The sequence below is a fragment of the Meles meles genome, chromosome 8, assembly GCF_922984935.1.
Source record: "Meles meles chromosome 8, mMelMel3.1 paternal haplotype, whole genome shotgun sequence".
NCBI classification, from domain to species: Eukaryota; Metazoa; Chordata; class Mammalia; order Carnivora; family Mustelidae; genus Meles; species Meles meles.
In genome coordinates this window covers 52,195,354-52,216,864 of record NC_060073.1, presented here as the reverse complement: position 1 = coordinate 52,216,864, position 21,511 = coordinate 52,195,354, and the positions used below count along the sequence as shown (strand labels likewise).

The 21,511-nt window shown below is 38.5% G+C and overlaps 1 protein-coding gene across 1 annotated transcript in view; it reads left to right on the top strand.

Moving 5' to 3' along the window:
* Nucleotides 1-11,214, top strand: part of IPO7 (importin 7) — a 55,517-nt gene extending 44,303 nt beyond the window's left edge. Inside the window, exons 18-25 of the mRNA XM_046016149.1 lie at nucleotides 59-184; nucleotides 622-719; nucleotides 3,136-3,231; nucleotides 3,874-4,094; nucleotides 4,193-4,398; nucleotides 5,588-5,794; nucleotides 7,976-8,092; nucleotides 8,917-11,214. Coding sequence (XP_045872105.1) covers nucleotides 59-184; nucleotides 622-719; nucleotides 3,136-3,231; nucleotides 3,874-4,094; nucleotides 4,193-4,398; nucleotides 5,588-5,794; nucleotides 7,976-8,092; nucleotides 8,917-9,014 — 1,169 coding nt within the window. The 3' untranslated portion in view covers nucleotides 9,015-11,214. The remainder of the gene's footprint in view (nucleotides 1-58; nucleotides 185-621; nucleotides 720-3,135; nucleotides 3,232-3,873; nucleotides 4,095-4,192; nucleotides 4,399-5,587; nucleotides 5,795-7,975; nucleotides 8,093-8,916) is intronic.
* Nucleotides 11,215-21,511: the final 10,297 nt, after the last annotated feature.

Sequence of the window (21,511 nt, the reverse complement as noted above, 5' to 3'; positions counted from 1 at the left end):
ATTTCCTGCTTTTCCATATCAGCAAGCATTGTCCTAATGACTCCATATGCTCTTTCAGAATTCTATGAAGAGATTTTCTCTTTAGCACACAGTTTGACGTGTCAACAAGTGTCTCCGCAAATGTGGCAGTTGCTACCTCTAGTGTTTGAGGTTTTTCAGCAAGATGGCTTTGATTACTTTACAGGTAAGTCAAGTAAACATAGAAATACTGATGATTTCCCCATTTTGATTTATTTTTAGTATATCACTTGAACATATCCTTTTGAATATTCTAAGGCTTCTTTATTTACAAGTTTTCACTTGTAGTTAATACTTAAAGATGATAAAGTTGATTTCCATTATATATTTTGATTTAGTTATCCTTTTAGATTTGTTTCCACACATACTCTCAGCGTCCTGCTCCTGTCAGTCTTTTTGTACAATATAACACTTGCATTACACACACACACACACACACGCACACACACACATACACTGTTACGGACCAATTGCATATTTGCTTTCTTTTTCTAAGGATATTTTTCAGAAACAGCATTTATATTAGTAAAGATATTTGACTTTTATTACTTTTTATGTTTTTAACTCATTTTTTTAATATTTTTATGCTTTTTGTTAATACAGATATGATGCCTCTGCTCCATAATTACGTAACAGTTGATACAGACACACTTCTTTCTGATACCAAGTATCTTGAAATGATATATAGTATGTGTAAGAAGGTAGGTCATTTTTTAGTAAATATAAGGATATATGTCATGAGGCTGGTGCTGTGATAAGTATGAAATTGTGAAGAGTCACATGACACATTATAGTGAACACTATATGGGTCTGACAGAATAAAGGCCTTAAAAGCTATAAACTAAAAGACTGATTCCTACATGCCACAATAATGGCTTTGACGAGTATTTGTCTTCTGTCTGCCCTGACTTTTTTTTTTTTTTTTTTTAAGATTTTTATTTACTTCAGAGAGGGCGGGCTCGAAAGGGGGCAGAGGGAGCAGCATACTCCCCGCAGAGCGGGAGCCTGACATGGGACTCAGTCTCAGGACCGTGGGATCATGGCCTGAGCTGAAGGCAGACACTTAACCCACCGAACCACCCAGGTTCCCCGTCTGGCCTGACATTTTATTGGAGTTATAAATGTTTTTATGTTTAGAGTGCCTGGAGCTTATCTTAGCCTAATTCTTTGCTAACCTTTGAATCAGAAGAAGGAAAGAATCAAGAATTTATTTGAGAGATATTTGAAAGGATCAGAAATAAAGATGTTTTGTTTTATTTTAAGGTTTTATCCATTTATTTGACAGAGACAGTGAGAGAGGGAACACAAGCAGGAGAAGTGGGAGAGAGAGAAGCAGGCTTCCTGCCAAGCAGGGAGCCCAGTATGGGGCTCCATCCCAGGACCCTGGGATCATGACCTGAACTGAAGGCAGACACTTGAAGACTGAGTCACCCAGGCCCCCCTAAAGACGTTTTATAAAGAAAATGCTTTGGGGGCGCCTGGGTGGCTCAGTGGATTAAGCCGCTGCCTTCGGCTCGGGTCCTGGGGTCGAGCCCCGCATCGGGCTCTCTGCTCCGCAGGGAGCCTGCTTCCTCCTCTCTCTCTGCCTGCCTCTCTGCCTACTTGTGATCTCTCTCTGTCAAATAAATAAATAAAATCTTTAAAAAAAAAAGAAAATGCTTTGAAGATACAAGTTTATGAAGGCTTTACAGTGATTATTTAGTAAATAGCAAAATTGTAAAAACCAAGGGTTTACTTAAAGTCAAAAGTACTGTGCCATTTCTTGGAGAACTACAAGTAAATGTATGCCGAATGTTTTGTGTGTTGTTTTATTTTGTTTATTAATGATTTTCTTACACAAGAGATAGGGGGTACAGTTGTTGAATTGCAGTCCTTCAGTATCAAAGTCAGTATAATTGGGTTTGCATTTCTAACCGTGCTGAGAGACAGCTAGCTGTTTAACAACAGGCATTTTAGGGACGCTTGGGTGGCTCAGTCAGTTAAGTGTCTGCCTTCAGTTCAGGTCATGATCCCAGGGTCCTGGGATTGAGCCCCACGTCTTCAGGCTCCCTGCTCAGTAAGGAGGCTGCTTTTCCCTCTGCTCCCCACTTGTGCTCTCTCTCGTGCGCTCACTTGCTCTCTATCTCAAATAAATAAAATTGTAAAAACAAAACAAAAACACCAGGCATTTAAAAAATGATTTTGGGGGTGTCTGGGTGGCTCAGTCATTAAGGTCTGTCTTTGGCTCAGATCATGGGATTGAGCCCCACATCAGGCTCCCTGCTCGGCAGGAGGCCTGCTTCTCCCTCTCCCACTCCCCCTGTTTGTGGTCCCTCTCTCACTGTCTCTGTCAAATAAATAAAATCTTTAAAAAAAAAAAAAAAGAAAGAAAAAAAAGAAAAGAAATTATTTGCTCCATGGAATTTTTAGAGAGGTTTGTCTTCGTCGATATCTTTCTTTCTGAACACCTAGTCACCAAATAATCATCTGGTGTACTATTCATTATTTATTGTCAATTATACAGTTAATGTTAATACTCTGGGAACAGTGATATCTATCTGTACCAAATCCTCTCTTTTCCAGAAGTTACTCATAACACTTGAGAGTTCTCTAAGTAGCAAGTCAAGTCCGTGTTTTTTATTTCTTGTTTGGGAATAGGATTTGCCATCAACAAACTGCTGCTTCTTCCTCCTCTCCCAGTCCAGTGATACTATTTTTTATTTTATGAGACTTGTATAAAGAAATGTCTTTCCTAGCAATGTCAGCTTATTATTATTACTTATTTTTTTGTACTTCTTTACATAAGAGCCTAATATCCCTGAGAAAGGTAGGGTGCTTTAGCTATGATGGTTGTATGAGAAGATAGTGTTTTTCAACATGCTGTAGTCCAGAATGGCACTACGAGGGAGGTGATTTGATTATGTAGACTAAGGTGTGGGATTGCTGAGATACAGCCAACCATTAACTCCAGATCCTCACAGTTGCTTTAGATTCCAATCTGTACAATGAATATTGTAATGATTTATATTAATTATAGAGTATCTTAAAAACTCCAGAGACTATAGACGGAGGACAGATATTCTTTGATTTAAAGGTTTCATGATGCCTTATTGCAGTTTTTATTTCTTTGTTGATCAGGTTCTTACAGGAGTTGCAGGAGAAGATGCAGAGTGTCATGCAGCAAAATTGTTAGAGGTCATTATTCTACAATGCAAAGGGCGTGGCATTGACCAGGTCAGTGAGGCTAACTATTTATGATTCCCATTTGAGGCTTCATAGAATCTTTCCCTCCACTTTTTTTTCTTTGGGGACAGTTGTGTATTTTGTGTATTATTGTTTATTACGACACTAGATAACACTTTTTCATTATTGGTTTAAAATTTAACCAATATATAATGATCATGTGTTTAAATATGTATGAAAATATGACTGACAAGTTTTATGGCTGTTTGTTATCATGCATGGTAAGATTTATAGTTGGCTGTGAGAGTATTGTTTGCCACATTATCACTTTATAGTAAGATTTAGTTGTTAAATTTCCATGGTCAGTTTCCAGTTTTACTGATATAATTGAAATACAACATATAAGCTGAAGATGTATGATATGATGAATTGATACAGATGTATATAGTGTGAAGTGATTACTACAGTAAGATTAGTCAATAAGAATCCAGCTGGCTATCATGATGAGGCTCTGATAGCCCAGTGAAGACTTGTCTTCTCTAAAGTTAGATTTCTCAGTGAATACCTCAATAGTAAAAACTATTAGGTCATCTAATGAAGAGAAAAAGAGGTTAGTTGAGGCAACAGTTAACATGGGTAGGATGGTTAGACTGCTGTCACTTAAGGTTTTGGAATATTTTGCTGTCTTTATAGTGCATTCCCTTATTTGTGGAAGCAGCTTTAGAGAGACTGACAAGAGAGGTGAAGACAAGTGAACTTCGGACAATGTGCCTCCAAGTTGCCATTGCAGCTTTGTATTATAATCCACACCTGCTTCTCAACACCTTAGAAAATCTTCGCTTCCCTAATAATGTTGAACCAGTTACAAATCATTTTATTACACAGTGGCTTAATGATGTAGATTGTTTCTTGGGGTAAGTGACACATGTTGGATCTTTGTTTATTTAACTTTGTGAGAAATTCTGCTTTTTAAAAAAAAAGAAGAAAATCTTTATTTTATTTTCTTTTTTAGGCTTCATGACAGAAAGATGTGTGTTCTGGGCCTTTGTGCTCTTATTGATATGGAACAAATACCACAAGTTTTAAATCAGGTTTCTGGACAGATTTTGCCAGCTTTTATCCTTTTATTTAATGGATTAAAAAGAGCATATGCCTGCCATGCAGAACACGAGAATGACAGTGATGATGATGATGAAGCTGAAGATGATGATGAAACTGGTAAGGGATTTGTGGTGGAAGAAGCCAAACTTACCTAGTTAGAAATCAGTGGACTTTTTTTTTTTTTGACCCTTCTAAAGAAATGTGGAATCATACCCAAATGCTTTCATGTTTGTTCATTCATAGAGAGACTACCTTATCTTCCTGCTAGGGGATAAGGTCTGTGAAGGCAGGAACTTGGGCTAGGTCTCCTGACATGTAAAGCAGTTCTAGCTGTTTATGGTTTTTGCTATTGGCAAACATCTATCATTTATGAGTGCTAAAACCTGAGTATACCTGCATCATAAAATTAATTTGATTAGACGTTGGCTAATATATTCCTTCTTATAGACACCAGACTACAAGAGTATAAATTGATAGAATGTTGGTTAAGAGAAATTATTGTAATGGTTTCAGAATAAGATAGGTATTGCCATTTTTGTCTTTTATCATTCACCAACTTGGCCTTTTAAATAAAAACTCACAAAAAGTGTTCTATGGATATAACATAAACTGTATTATTTTAGGGGCGCCTGGGTGGCTTTTGTGGTTTAAGCCACTGCCTTCAGCTCAGGTCATGATTTCCGGGTCCTGGATTCGAGCCCCACGTCAGGCTCTCTGCTCAGCGGGGAGCCTGCTTCCCCCTGTCTCTCTGCCTGCCTCTCAGCCTACTTGTGATCTCTCTGTCAAATGAATAAATAAAATCTTAAAAAAAAAAAAAAAACAACTATATTATTTTAGTCTTGGTGTTTGGTTTGGTATATACCAAAAGGCCTAGAGCACAAGTGCTGAATCTCATATTATGTAATCCTTTTTCAAACCTCTGGTATTAGGAATTGTGGTTGGGTTTCTTGGATTTCTATGATAATTTTTTATTCTATTTATTCCCAAATACTGTATTTATTTAACTGTTTATTTGAAAGAGAGTATGAGAGGAGTAGGAGGGGTAAAAGGTGGGGCAGAAAGAATCTCAAACAGATTTTGTGCTCAGTGAACCCCAGGCTGGATCTTGATCTCATGACCTGAGCCGAAACCAAGAGTCAGATGGTTAACTAACTGCACCAACCAGGTGCCCCACAGAATATTATATTTAAACACCAGTTTCTGGAACTTGAATCAGTTGTGATTTGTAATTTACTGTGATCACTGTCAGTTTGTTGAGTAAGAGAATACTTCATTGTTAACAAATATACCTATTTATGACTTACAGAGGAACTGGGGAGTGATGAAGATGATATTGATGAAGATGGGCAAGAATATTTGGAGATTTTGGCTAAGCAAGCAGGTGAGGATGGAGATGATGAAGATTGGGAAGAGGATGATGCTGAGGAGACTGCTCTGGAAGGCTATTCCACAATCATCGATGATGAAGATAACCCTGTTGATGAGTATCAGATATTTAAAGCTATATTTCAAAGTAAGTCGATTTATGATATGTAATTCAGATAGCTCTGTATGATCCATTTCTCTGCACTTCTCTGTTCTTATTTGTGTCTGTCACTTAAAGAAGGTATTTTAGGTATATCAAAAACAAACTTGACTTGATTGATTGAGGGGATTGGTAGCTGAAGTATCCAAAGTTACTGTTGCTGCCATAGAGTTGTAGAACATTTCCTCGTTTTATTATTTTACTTCTATTTAAGTTATCATATTGAATCATGCACATTATAGGAAAGTAGTATATTTCAAAATTTATACAATGACAATTCCTCTTTCCCACCTCTGATTTCTCTTTCAGTTTTCTCCAGAAGAATGCACTCTTGTATCTGTTTGTTGTGTGTTCATGTATGTGTATCTTTCTTTTCCCCTCCAGCTAAAACCACAGTTAACTTTCTGAGAAGTTAACCATTTTTAATATTAATGGTCTTAGAATCCCTTTTCTTCCTGTAATACATTGTATGTGGCTTTGCCATCCTTTACTTGGACTTCAACAAAATATAACATCTCTGTTCTGTCCAACATAAGAAATTAAGATTGGCATTATATTTGAAACACCCTTTTCCCCACAGAGTTATAACTCTTCTATCATTCCTATGTATTATGAGAACTTTGATGTGGAATAAATTCTCTGATAACCAAGGCATTAGTCTTCTAAACCCATGACAAACCAATTATGATGCAAGGTTACAGAAACACAAAGGAATGGTTTCTGAGCTACATGGCAGGCAGCAAGAATTGATTGAGGTGCCATGAATTACTGACTTGTTTTTGTCTGTGACTTTGTATTTTATAGACTTATATACATGTTAATCCCAAAGGATGGCTTATAGTAGAGGGCCTATGAATAGTAAGTGCAATGAAGTAGAAATAGAAAAGCATGTGATTAGATGTCCTATAACCTCCTTATCCCCCCATCCCATCCCCCCAAAAAAACCCTGCCATCTGGTACATGGGGAAATCAGTTTTCAGTCATGGAATTACTGTGTTAAAAACTTCTTTTGTGGAAAGTCTTTCTAGAGAACTTTTTTCTCTGACTCAGCAGACACCTACCCCTTTGTATAGCTGCTTAATTGTAGTAGAGAAATATATGGTCAGACTTTATACACTTACATGTCAATTTATTAGTGCATAATTTTTATGAAACACTGAGCTTTTAATACCTGGTCTTGTCACATGCTGGCAAATTTTGTTAACCATTTAGGCTATAATATAAAATGTGAGCATTTTAAGTACTGCAGAGCTACCGTTGGAAAAAGACAGTAGATGTATTTAAGAAAAGTTTTTGACAAGACAGCGCAGAACAAAATAAGGCATTTATTTTGTACCATTCACTCCTTTCTTGATCTACTTAATGCTTCTGATGTATGTTTTTTAATTTTGGAATTTGAGAATTCCAACCAAGGTAGCCTTGATCAGTTGCTTATAACTCTGAATCTTTTATACAGGTTGGTTTACTTTTGAAGTTTCCCTACTTTGTTACTTAATTATATAAGAACTGGTTCAGGGGCGCCTGAGTAGCTCAGTGGGTTAAAGCCTCTGCCTTCGGCTCAGGTTATGATCCCGGGGTCCTGGGATCAAGCCCTGCATCGGGCTGTCTGCTCAGCAGGGACCTGCTTCCTCCTCTCTCTCCCCCTGCCTCTCTGCCTACTTGTGATCTCTGTCTGTCAAATAAATAAAATCTTTAAAAAAGAAAAGAAAAGAACTGGGTTCAGCTCTGATTTCTTTTTTTTTTTTTAAGATTTTATTTTTTTATTTATTTGACAGAGAGACACAGTGAGAGAGGAACACAAGCAGGGGTAGTGGGAGAGGGAGAAGCAGGCTCTCTGCTCTGCAGGACTCAATTCCAGGGATCATGACCTGAACCAAAGGCAGACACTCAACAACTGAGCCACCCAGGCGCCCCATGCTGATTTCTTATTTGCTGGAAATATGAAGTATGATAATGATTAGATTTTTTTGTAGCATAAAGCCAAACCAGAATTTTTTTTCTCCCTCTATCTTTTGTTTCACAAATAACTTAAAGTAACTTAGATTACTTTTGGGAAAATATAAAGTAGATCAGAATTTCAGAACTGGAGGTGAAATAGAAGGAACGTATTATAAAGGAACTACCAGGCCTTTCATCTTACTGTCCTCCCCCCACTTTTTTTTTTGATAGCGATACAAAATCGTAATCCTGTGTGGTATCAGGCTTTGACTCACGGTCTTAATGAAGAACAAAGAAAACAGTTACAGGATATAGCAACTCTGGCTGATCAAAGAAGAGCAGCCCATGGTATGTCAATTGACCACAACCCCTCTTTAATGCAATTGATGACTTAATACAGCTTTAATATTTTATATTAAATGATTTAAAATTGTATAAATCTACAGTTGTTGCAGGTGATAGGAATTATGAAAGAATGAAATGTAGAAATGAGTTTTGGTTTTGGCCATAGTTGACTGATTTTGTGTATTTTCTTGTGCAATAGCTTTGATAAAGTTGCTCAAGCTCTTGGTGATGGCTTGATAGGAGAAAATTCTATTAAAAGTATAAAAAAATTTAGGTTATGAAAACTGTGCGTTTTCTTAGAAACATTAAAGAAATCCCAGACATCATGATATCTTACTATTTTTAAACATTTCAGTATGCATTTCAGGAAAGGACATTTTAGATAATACACAGCCTAACAATTTTCTGTAGGTGTTAATACTATTAGTCAAGTTAGTATTCAAAAAAGTATCCTCCTTACAAGGAAGGCACAAATTTCTAAGGTATTTTATATTTAGATTCATTAGCTGTTCTTCCCTTTGTTGAAGACTGAGTTCTGATTCAGTATTTGACTCAGAAGGGTGTATTTAAAGATTTCTTTTTATCATCAGGAAGTGAAAGTTGGCTAAGAAGTCACTGCATATAACATGAGGGTTTATCTTCTCTCTATAATGTACGTCTTCCCCTCTCTTACTCCTATACAAGAGAAGGAGGGAGAGGACAACTTTGGAACTTTCTGTTTATTAAGTGGGTTAAGCTTTTGTTAATGTCTATCAATTCCTTCTGTTCTCCAAAGTAGTAAAGATGATTAAATACTCTTTTAAACTTTCACTTACTTGTTTTTTTAGAATCCAAAATGATTGAGAAGCATGGAGGATACAAATTCAGTGCTCCAGTTGTGCCAAGTTCTTTCAATTTTGGAGGCCCGGCACCAGGGATGAATTGAGTTATCACTTTCTTTCCTGCTGTGTGATTGTAGTGAAGAGCTTGTGTTCCTCCTAGTAGCGGTTCCAGAACTGGTTCATGTTATCTACTCTAAACTAATTGATCAATAATAGATGGACAAAAAAACCCAGGAGGTGGGACCTGATCATGCAACTTGGCACTGAAAAAGAAACCAGAGGGACTTGGGGGGGGAGGGTGGTAATTTGGGGGTGGTATTTTCTTTATTTTTTGAAGAAAGTAAGATTCTGACTGAAAGTTCAAGTGACACTGTGGAAATCTGAAACGAGGGGATGTCATGAAGGCAGCTTTTCTTTTTCTGAGGAAAAAATAGGCATGGGCTACAGGACTACTTAAAATGTCTCATTTACAGTATAAGCTCAAAGGTAGATGTAATTTTTACACCTATGAGTATTTGTCCGATTTCTGTCTCTTCCTCACCATTGGGTATCCTTTATATGTAAATAAGATAAGGTAATCGATAGCCTTATTCAATCTTCATCATTTTCATTCATCAAAGATTGTTCCTATGTAGATTATTGGACATTTATTGTAGCACTACATAACTGATTAAAAAAAATCTGTAAATGAATTAGCACTTTCATATTGAAACAAGCCTGCTAGCCTATGTATAAAATAGCAAAATGTTTGCTGTTTATAAAAAGAAGGGATGTAATGGGGTGGGGGGCAGGGTAATTTCAAGTTATTAATTTAAAAATGAAATAGCAATTTTGTACCTGGTGACTTTGTGGTGCACTCACCTCTGATAGTGACTTGAATTCGGTATGTTAAAAGGGGTTAGTGATATTTCATTGCTGCTAAAAATGGCAACTCCCTCTGTGTCCTGTTTTTTCTTAAAGCTCTCAGTGTACAAGTGGAGACTTGGATACAAGACCTTACTGTATCAAATAAGAAAGGTGATATTTGAAGCATGTAAATTGGATATAAAGTTCTACTCTTAAAGAGTTGATCAAAGAGTATGGCTAAACATCTATATATGCAATCTATTAAAAGAACTTAATTCGGCTATTATGTCTTGATTTGATTGCAGTTTTTTCCTAATTATAAAACTTTTTCCCTCATTGGCCTGTTTTTATTCTGTACCTAGAAAGAGTGCAAAATGCACACTTTTAAAATTTAACACCTGCTCATGTTCCCCTCCCCCCATCTTCCTTACCCCTCTTGTTGATTGTGGTATCTGATCTTAAATAGCTAGGCTGAAGACACACGGTTCCCTCCAAAAACCACTATTGATACCACTGCAAAAACAAGCCAGCAACAAAGACAATGTGGAGAGGTTGGCTTGCTTCCCTCTCTCCTAACTGCATGTTGAAAAATAAGCCTTTATTATCTTAAACATCTGTCAGATGAGTCATACATTGGGTTATTTTTTTATATACATGTATACACACAATATTTCAAATTGAAAGCAACATCTCAATGGATTCAAAACTATTAAATGCTGTTGTCTATAACAGACTAGGAAATTTATAACTGTAAAAATGAAACAAATGCACATATTGATATTTAAAATGCATAATGAAGAAAACCCATTGGTGTTGTGTTTTTCTTGTATGCCAATAATTAAGCCACTACTGTTGGCACTGTTTGGTTTTCTATTTTAACACTGAAGGAGTGAAAGTATTTCCTATATTTATGAATTTACTATGAAAATCTTGGCAAAAAACAAACAAAAAAAAACACAAAAAAATTGTCTGTCTAAAATGTGTGGGTGAAAACTGTTAATCAAGTGTGTTTCTACTTTTTTTCCCCCAAGTTGGACACCATCTGTATACCCTAGGTTGCTTAAGGGGATTTCACTATTATATAAAATCAATAAAATTAAAATGGAGTAGTTGTATATATGCAACATTGTGTACAGAGGGGATATATTGAATAGTATTAAACATTTTCGTCTTCCTTTACCTTTTATCCCTTAATATCTAGTCTACTTTTTTAAACTTCAGACTTCAATGCTCTTTGAATTGATAATTCCAATTTTCACATTGTTATTGGAAAACCATATCTAATAAAGGTTTTAGTTATTCCCATGCACAGTATGAAAATTCTCATTTGCTGAGCTTTTATTCTAAGAAAATGTATTGGTATGTCTTTGAGAAAAGTTTTATTGTCTCCTCTGTCATACAATCCAAACTAATCTCCATTTACAGACTGTAATTGAAATTAAAGACCTTTAAATTATATTAGTTTTCAAGTGTTAGTTTCTAATGTATCATATATATATCAGTTATTTACAGTATTCCCTTAAATTTAACATCAAATTATAGTTTCTTACAGATTATGCACCTTGGTATTTGTCAGTGCTTTTGATAAGGGTGTAGGACTTTGGATGAGTATTTACAGACTTGTAATGGGTTGCATGTGGATATTATTTAATATACAGTCTTTCCCACAGTTTCACTAACCTGTAACTTATTTAATTTATAGAAGTTAATTTTGATTTTGTTTGGGTTTCAATTTTTGTTTTGTCAAATCACTGACAGTGTAGAATCTTCACTTTTTGTTAAACTTAAGCCGTCTATTTTTTTTTCAAAAGCTATTCGTTTATCACTATTAAAGGAAGTTATTAATCTGTTTTTCTCCAGGTAATAAGATGGTGATTGCTAAGCTACACACCTTATCAAGATAGTGACTGCTGTGCTCTCCTCTGGAAGAGACCAGAGTGTAGAGCTGGGGTGGCCAGACCACAGCCTTATGATTGTATGCTTCTGTTCAGCCCTAGATGTAGGCCCTGAAGCAAGCATGAAGAAAAAGTCATTAAGAACTGTATTAATACGACTAAACCATGTCTTTGGGAAGATCTAACACAATGCCTTAAGCATAGTAGGCGCTCCATAAGTGTTTGTAAAATGATGGCCTAAAATTACATTAAAACATCCATCACAAGAATGTCAGTTCTGTTTTATATCATTTAAATTTTGGTGAAGATATCTGTGACTTTTTTTTTTTTTTTTAAGCATTCCTGAATTCTGTGTTTTACCTTTGATGAGGTTGGCCACTCTTGTAATAGCACTTTGCTGAATGTGGTTCTTAAAAAGGGAAACTAGGTGTTTAGCTAGAAATCCAGGATTTTATTAGTATGTAAGGAAAAAGTGTCTTTTAAATCACTTTTTTGTGAAGTAACAGACACCCTTCCACATTTGTTTGTTTTCGATTTTATTTATTTTGACAGAGATCACAAATAGGCAGAGAGGCAGGAAGAGAGAGAGGGGGAAGCAGGCTCTCCGCTGAGCAGAGAGCCTGATGTGGAGCTTTATCCTAGGACCCTGAGATCCTACCCTGAGTGGTAGGCAGAGGCATAACCCACTGAACCACACAGGCGCCCTTCCAGGTTTTTTAAAGCATAGGTGACCTTTTATGTATGTCTGGATTCTGCTTTCATGTATAGATTTAAATTTTGTCAGTTATACTCAGTTTGGATCCTGTATTTAAATGCTTCCCATCTGAGTCTTAAGATTTTTTTTTAAATCCTTTAATAAACTCAAACTAGAAGTACAAGGGAACTCCTCAAACTGAAAAATGGCATTACCAAAAGCCTAAAGCTAATGGCTGTAATGATAAACTAAAAACCTGGTGCTGCGATCAAGAACCAGACAAGCAGGTTCCCTGTTGCCACTTATATACAGCATTGTACATATAAGACTGTAGCCAGGGCAATTAGGCAAGAAAAAATAAAAAGCTTCCTTCTAGATTAGAAAGCAAGAAGTGAAACTATTTGCAGTTGACATGATCTTGTAGAAATCTTACAAGAATCCTCACACAAAAAAGCTGACTTCATCATGGTTGCAAGACACAAAACTAATATTAAAAAATCAATTGTACTGAAACACCAGTGAAATTAAGGAAATTTCATTTATAACCCATCAAAAATTTTAGCAAAACTGAAAAACCTGTGAAAACTATAAACACTTGAGAAAAGAACTAAATAGATGGAAAGATGTCCTATATGCATGAATTGGAAGACAGTATCCTGAAGATGCCAGTCCTCCCCAAATTTATCTATGGGTTCTATGTAATTCCTATAAAAACAGGTAATTTTTTTTTTTAAGGAAATGACAATTTGTATGGATATTCAAGGGACTCAAAACTAGTCAAAACAACCTTGAAAGCGAACATGATGTTGTAATCATGGCAGTGGTCTTAGGTATAAGGATAGACATGCTGAGAGATGGAGTAAGATTGAGAGTCCAGAAATCAACCCTTATGGTCAACTGATTTTTGACAAGGGTGCCAAGACCATTCAGTATAAGAAAAAAATCTTTTCAACAAATGGTTCTGAGACAGTTGGATATCTACCCTCACACCATATGCACAAACTAACTCAAAGTGGTTCAAAGATGTAAACATTCAAACTCCAACAAAACTTTTTTAAGAAAAAATATTGGCATAAATATTTGTAACCGAATTAGGCAACCGTTTCTTGGATCTAACACCAAAACACAAGCAACAGAAGGTTAAACAGGTATCTTGAACTTCATCAAAATTTTGAACTGCTTCAGAGGACCCTTTCCACAAAGTGAAAAGATAGCTCAGAGAATGTGAGAAAATATTTGGAAATCCTGAATATATAGAGGACTCTTAAAACTCAACAAAGAAACCCCAATTTAAAAAGGAATAAAGGGGTACCTGGCTGGCTCAGTCAGTTGAGCCTGTGACATTCTGGGTGGTGAGTTCTGGGCCCATGTTGGGCATAGAGCCTACTGAAAAAAGAACTTCTCCAAAGATAAATGGCCAGTATCATAGCAAGAGATGTTGAACATCCCTAGTCATTAGGGAAATTACAAGTAGGTATTTCATACTTTAATAACATTTTTCATCAAGAAGGTGAACGTCACAAGTTTGGTAAGGATGTGAAGAAATTGGAACCCTCATACATTGCTGGTAATATGAAAATGCTTATTGTAGAAAAATTTGGCAGTTCTTCAGAAGATTGAAAACTGTAACCCAGAAATTCTACTAAACATAAGAGAAATGAAACACATCTGCACAAAAATATGCACAGAATTGTTCATAGCAGCATTATAGCCAAAAGGTAGAAACAACCCAGATAACCATTAACTGATGGATGGATAAATAAAATTTGTGGCCATACAGTCAGTTGGATATTAGGCAATAAAAAGTAACAAAGTACTGTTACGTGCTACAATGTGGATGAGCCTTGAAACTGAAAGAGGTCAGACAAAACATTCCATTTACATGAAACGTCTAGAATTGTCAAGTGCGGAGACAGCTGTGAGTGGCGAGAAGGAATGAAGAAATATGGCTAATGGGTGATACAGGGTTTCTTCTGGGGATGATTATTTGGATTAGACAGTGGTGATGGTTTGTACAGCCTTGTGAATATACCAAAAACCACTAAAGTGGAACACTTTAAAATGCTGAATTTTATATAAATATTTCGATTTTCAGTTTTATTAAAGTCAAATTTGGTTAAAGTTCTCTAAAAAGTAACCTGAAATGTTTCCAAATTAAAAAGTTTTACTCGTGGGGCACCTGGGTGGCTCAGTAGGTTAAAGCCTCTGCCTTTGGCTCAGGTCATGATCCCAGGTTCCTGGGATCGAGCCCCACATCGGGGTCTCTGCTCTGCAGGGATCCTGCTTCCTCTCTCTCTGCCTGCCTCTCTGCCTAGTTGTGATTTCTCTCTGTCAAATAAATAAAATATTTTTAAAAGTTTTATTCGTGGTTATTCAGTCGTAAATAGTATAGAGATTAAGAGTAGGGTTGACTGCCTGAGTGGCTCCGTAGTTGAGTGGTTGCCTTCAGCTCAGTTCATGATCCCAGAGTCCTCGGATCAAGCCCCGCATGGAGCTCCCTATTCAGTGTGAAGCCTGCTTCTCCCACTCCCCCTGTTTGTATTCCCTCTCTTGTCATCTCTCTCTCTGTCAAATAAATAAAATCTTAGAGATTAGGAGTAAATAGTTTGAGTGATTGTATCTCCCCATATTTCATTTGCTACTAGCTCATGCTTTTTTTGTTGTTATTTATTAACTCTAGGCTCATTGTGGGGCTCAAACCCATGACTCCAAGATCAAGAGTCACAAGCTCCACCAACTGATCTGGCCAGGTGCCCCATTCATGTTTTAAATTCCATCATACTATCAAACAGCCCTATTACTGTAAGTGGTGCCAAAATTTTGGAGGCAGATACTTTTTTAAAAAATATTTTATTGGGGTGCCTGGGTGGCTCAGTGGGATAAAGTCTCTGCCTTCGGCTCAGGTCATGATCCCAGGGTTCTGGGATCGAGCCCCGCATCGGGCTCTCTGCTCTGCGGACAGCCTGCTTCCTCCTCTCTCTCTGCCTGCCTCTCTGCCTACTTGTGATCTCTGTCAAATAAATAAATAAAATCTTTTAAAAAATTTTTATTTATTTGACATAGACTCAGCAAGAGAGGGGACACAAGCAGGGGGAGTGGGAGAGGCAGAAGGCGGCTTCCCTTGGAGTAGGAAGCCCGATGCAGTGCACAATCCCGGAACCCTGGGATCAGGATCTGAGCCGAAGGAAAAGGCTTAAAGACTGAGCCACCCAGGCACCCCTGAAACCAGATCCTTAAAATTCTTTTTTACTTTTTTACTGTAAATGTTGCATCTCTTTTATCTTCTTTTTTTTTTTAAGATTTTATTTATTTGTCAGAGAGCACAAGCAGGGGAAGCGGCAGGCACAAGGAGAAGCAAGCTCCTCTTTGAGCAAGGAGCTGGCTGCAGGACTGGATCCAAGGCCTCTGGGATCATGACTTGAGCTGAGTAGACACTTAACCGACTGAGCCACCTAGGTGTCCCTAGTATTAGGAATTTAAGAATGAACCAAACTTTTTTCTCAAAAAAATTACAGCAGTTAGTGTTTTTCTGTAAAATAGTACCAATCTTAATGCTTATTTGGAGACGTGAGTTGTATTTTTTTTTTTTAATTATTGGGATACCTGATGCCTCAGTTAAGCGTCTGACTCTTGATTTTCGCTTAGGTCATGACCACAGGGTCATAAGATTGAGCCCCTGGTCAGGCTCTGCACTCACTGGGGAGTCTGCTTGTGATTTTCTTTCTCCCCCTTTGCCCCTCCCCCGGGGCCCGTGTGTGCACCCTCACTCACTCTCTAAATATATATATATATATATATATATATATATATATTTTTTTTTTTTTTTAAGATTTTATTTTTTTGACAGAGACACAGCTAGAGAGGGAGCACAAGCCCGGGTAGTGGGACAGGGAGAAGAGGATTCCCACAGAGCATGGAACCCAATGTGGGGCTTGATCCAGGACCCTGAGATCATGACCTGAGCTGAAGGCAGATGCCTAATGACTGAGCCACGCAAACACCCCTAAAAAATGAATCTTTAAAAAAATTCTCACTTTGTCTCAAGATTATGTTTTCCCTGGAGTGCTTGGGTGGCTGTCAGTTGAGGATCTGATTCTTGGTTTTATTTGTTTTTTTTTTAATTTTTTAAAAAAGATTTTATTTGACAGACAGATCACAAGTAGGCAGAGAGTGAGGGAAGCAGGCTCCCCACTGAGCAGAGAGCCCGATGCGGGCCTCAATCCCAGGACCCTGGAATCATGACCTGAGCCGAAGGCAGCAGCCCAACCCCTAAGCCTAGCCCAGGTGCCCCTGATTCTTGGTTTTAGATCAAGCCCCAAGTCAGGCTCTGTAGGGAATTTATGCTTATCTCTGTCTCTCCCCCTGCTTGCGTGCTGTCTCAAATAAATGAAATCTCTGGGGTGCCTGGGTGGCTCAGTGGGTTAAGTCTCTGCCTTTGGCTCAGGTCATGGTCTCAGGGGGACCTAGGATCATGCCCCGTGTCAGGCTCTCTGCTCAGCAGGGAGCCTGCTTCTCCCTCTCTCTCTGCCTGCCTCTCCACCTACTTGTGATCTGTCAAATAAACAAGCAAAATCTTTTTTAAAAAATCATAAGCTTATTTTAGGGGCGCCTGGGTGGCTCAGTGGGTTAAAGCCTCTGCCTTCGGCTCAGGTCATGATCTCAGGGTCCTGGGATCGAGCCCCGCATCAGGCTCTCTGCTCAACAGGGAGTCTGCTTCCCCCTTTCTCTCTCTGCCTGCCTCTCTGCCTACTTGTGATCTGTCAAATAAATAAATAAAATCTTTAAAAAAAATAAAAAATCACAAGCTTGTTTTTAAAAAAAAAGTAAAAAAAAAATGAAATCTATTCTTTTTTTTTTTTTTTTAAGATTGTTGGGGCATCTGAGTGGCTCAGGTCGTGATCCCAGGCTCCTGGGATCGAGCCTGATATTGGGCTCCCTGCTCAGCAGGAAGCATTTTTCTCCCTCTCACACTCCCCTGTCTTGTGTACCCTCTCTCGCTGTCTGTCAAAAAAAGAAAAATATATTTAAAAAATAAAAAAAAATACTGTTTTCCCAGAGAAATAAAATCATGTTAAAACCAGTCATTTCATTCCTGGACTAACTACTTATTCTGCTAAAATGCTGCAGATTTACTATGCATATTAATGAAACTGGTTTTCCTTTCTGTCTGTAATGCTCTATGTTAAGTAAATGTTAATTAGAAGCCAAAATGATAGCTAGAACATCATCAAGGTAGCCAGTTTCAAAGGAACACCTGAAATCTTAAGGGGCTTTACAAGTTTTATAATTTGTGGATTGAGTGCCACTAAAATAAACAATACACATTAACCACAACTGGTAAACCCTGAAGCTCACTACTTGGGTGATTTTTTTCAAATGGGGTTAACAAATTAGTCCAAGGACAGAGTTGGCAAAAAGAAAAAATTGCATTCATATGGGCATTATCCGTTTGAAGTAAGGAAATCATGCAATTAGTCACAACATTACCAGTTTTAAAGATTTATTTAACAGAGACCTAGCTAGAGAGGGAGCACAAGCAGTGGGAGTGGGAGAGGGAGAAGCAGGCTTCCAGCAGAGTGGGGGCCCTGATGCAGGGCTCCACCCCAGGACCCTGGGATCATGACCTGAGCCAAAGATAGACGCTTAACAAATGAGCCACCTAGGGGCCACATTACCAGTTTTATGATACCTATGCTTATATCAGCATATATACTGAGAACTGAGATGGGAATGTTTTAAATAACCTAATCATACACTTCCTAAAGTACATTCTAATTAAACCTTGATTAATGTGGACGCTGAATGAGGTTAATTCAGAGTTTATTACAGACCAAAAACTCAACTCTGAGTCCATGAGCCCTATGCAATTTCAGCTCCCCTCCCCTTTTTAAAGAGATTTATTTTAGTGTGAGCACAAGAAGGGGGAGGGTCAGCGGGAGAGAAAAATTTCAAGCAGACTCCCCACCGAGCAGAGTCCAAGGAGGGACTGGATCACAGGACCCTGAGATCATAACCTGAGCTGAAACCAAGAGTCCGACCCTTAACCAGCTAAGCCATCCAGGTGTCCCAGAACTTCATTTCTTTTTATTTTCTTATTAAGATTCTGTCAGAGAGAACTCCTCTGCTGAACAAGGAGTCCAATGCAGAACTCAATCCCAGCTGGGAATCATGACCTGAGCTGAGGCAGACACTTAACCAAGCCACCAAGATGTCCCAGACCTTCAAGCTTTTTAGTACATCTTGCATAGCTTTCACCTGAATCTCAAAGGTGTTATCAAGGTGCTTAAGAACCAAGACAGGCTAACAGAAGTATATGAGAAGCATCTCTGCTAAGCAGTGTACTACTTTTATCTACATTATCATATATCCTCCCAATTACACTATGAAATTAAGCGGTTTTACCAGGTTCTGAAACAAGACAATTCTACAACTCCTAACGGAGAGCAAGCTACTAGTTTGTTTTTTTAAGATTTTATTTATTTGACAGATGGAGATCACAAGTAGGCAGAGAGACAGGAGGAAGCAGGCTCCCTGCTGAGCAGAGAGCCCGATGCGGGGCTCAATCCCAGGCCCCTGGGATCATGACCTGACTGGAAGGCAGACGCTTTAACCCACTGAGCCACCCAGGTGCCCCTACTAGTTTGGTTTTAAACACTTTTTTAAAAAAAAAAATATTTTATTTATTTATTTGGGAGAGAGAGAGAGCATGAGAGTAGAAAGGTCAGTGGGAGAATCAGACTCCCCGCAGAGCAGGGAGCCAGATGCGGAACTGATCTCAGGACTCCAGGATCACAACCCACGCCAAAGGCAGTCACTTAACCAACTGAGCCACCCAAGTGCCCTGGTTTTAAATTCTTTTTTTTTTTTTGGTTTTAAATTCTTTAGTACTGAAAAAAAAAATTATTCAAATTCATGATGAAAAGATCCGTATTTATTACAGAAAAAATAAACCCTCTCCCAGAGATACTTGTAATAGTTTAATGCATACTTTCTCTCTCTTTTTTCTGTGTATGTAGTACTTTAATGGTCATGTCATTCTACAAACATGCCAAAAGTAATCATTCTCTAGAAAAGTTTTGAGGTACTGAAAGGAACGTTTTAAAAAAACATGATGGTAACAGTTTTTAAAGGGGGCTAGAAATGTTTGCTTATTTCTAAAATTGAGGAAATGGTTTAGCTTTAAAAGTCTGGACTAGCAGTGATTGGAAGTAAAGTATTTTCAACAAGCCATTAATTTGACAAAATGTATTGATATGAGACAGGAGGTGATGTGGGTAAAATCTGAAGATTATGAATGGCCTTGAATACTCTGTTCTATAGTTACTGGTAAATACTGTTAACATAAAGTTCCATTACCTGTGACAAAATCTGAATTAAGGTTTCTCTCTGAATCATTGGAATTATAACCCCCTATCCATCACCATTCAATTTTTACAAGCACTCAGAAGGTTCCGGGGACATGAAGATGTCCTGTAATTGCAATCTATAACTACAGGGTGATTTTTAAATCCTTTACGAGATTTTATATTTATAGTGCTTTAATAAGTAGACTAAAGGCATGGGACTCAATAACAACTGGCTAAACTACATGAAAGTATACTGATTAATGACGTATCTGCTTATAAAATGCAGATATAACATCTGGAAGGTACTGAAAGTAATTAAAACACCTTGTTTTTTCATCTGAACTCCACTTCTCAAAGAGAATGTATCCATTGGGTACATTGTTTTGTAAGCCAATTCCTCCAGCTTCAAGTAACCTAATCCAGTTTTGTGTCACATTTTCCATCTTTATAAGGACATAAAAAATAGAAACTACTTTAAACTGCTAAAGAGTATTATTCAAAAGAAACTCAAAGTCCTATATGCTTTCTAATGGAGTTTGGGCACTAATTATGCAACTATGCTTTAGTTATAGTTAGTCGACCCCCACTCCCCACCAAAAAGAAGGTAACGTTAAAAATCTCAAACCAGACTCAATTAGTAGGCTGGGTATCTTTAACACCTCTTTGCCGTAATCTTTTGGCAATTCCATAATCACCTGAAATCCCAGTCACTAAATCAAACGCCATCCAGCTCTCCAGTTTTTGTAAGCAGGTCACAAATTTGTTGAAGCGATCAGCCACCTCATTCTCTTATTAACTACCTAATTCTACACCTGGAATACATGACTGAACAAATCTTGTCTCCACACTCTCTCACCTTTACTCAGCCTTGTTGTCAAGGCAAATGAACACTTAATGAATATTCCTGAAAAGACTAGTATTTCCAATAGTTTAGAAAAACTCTGAGCTAAGAGTTCTGCGGAGCCCAAGACAATACTTTCCCCACCCTCCTCACGTTCTTTTAATTCTCAACACAAAGAATAGGGAAAGTTAAAAACGAAGGGGCGACACCATTTCAGCCCACTTCAAACTTACAACCTAAGCAACATGAAAGCACAAAAGCACCCGCAGTGTCTCCCAGCAGAGACCAAGACAACCGCCCCATTCGGAGCTTCGGCAGGGGCAGAAGGCCTACTCCCACACCAAATGATGCCCCGGCGACTTGAAAAGCCCGGGCAGGCTTGGCAGCCAGTGACCGGCATATAGCAGCTCTTGGGAAAGCAGGGCCCTCTCCCCAAACCAAAGGCCTCGGCTGGCACCGAGAGCCCCCAGGGAGCGGTCAGGCGTCTTTTCCTGTCCTAAGCCTCCCTACCACTGTCCTCCCAACGGGGCGACACTCGACAATCTCTAAGCAAAGCCCAACCATTCACCAGAACGCGCTCCAGGAAGCCCACCGGGAGAGCCAAGGCCACCTCCTAGCCCCTGTGGGGAAAATGGCGTCTGTCACCCCATCTCCCTCCCGGCTAGTCACAAGGACCAGCCTCCCTCCCTCGCTACAAAATGGCGCCTCCCGCTGGGGCCCCAGCATCGGCATAAATCACTCGTCAGCGAGGCGGTATCTGTCTAGGATGAGCGGTTCTGCCAACCAGTCAGTCACAGGAACTTTGATTCCGCACTTTGCACAAGCCATTCAGGCGCTGGCTGCAAGGCCAGACGAGGCTAACGTCACGAAAAGGGGGCGTGAATGAGGCGGTCTCCTTTAGCGTCGCCTAAATTTGAGCGAATGGCAAGCAGGAAGCGTCTCGTGAGTGACGTAATGATCGCCCAATGGAGGCTGGGGG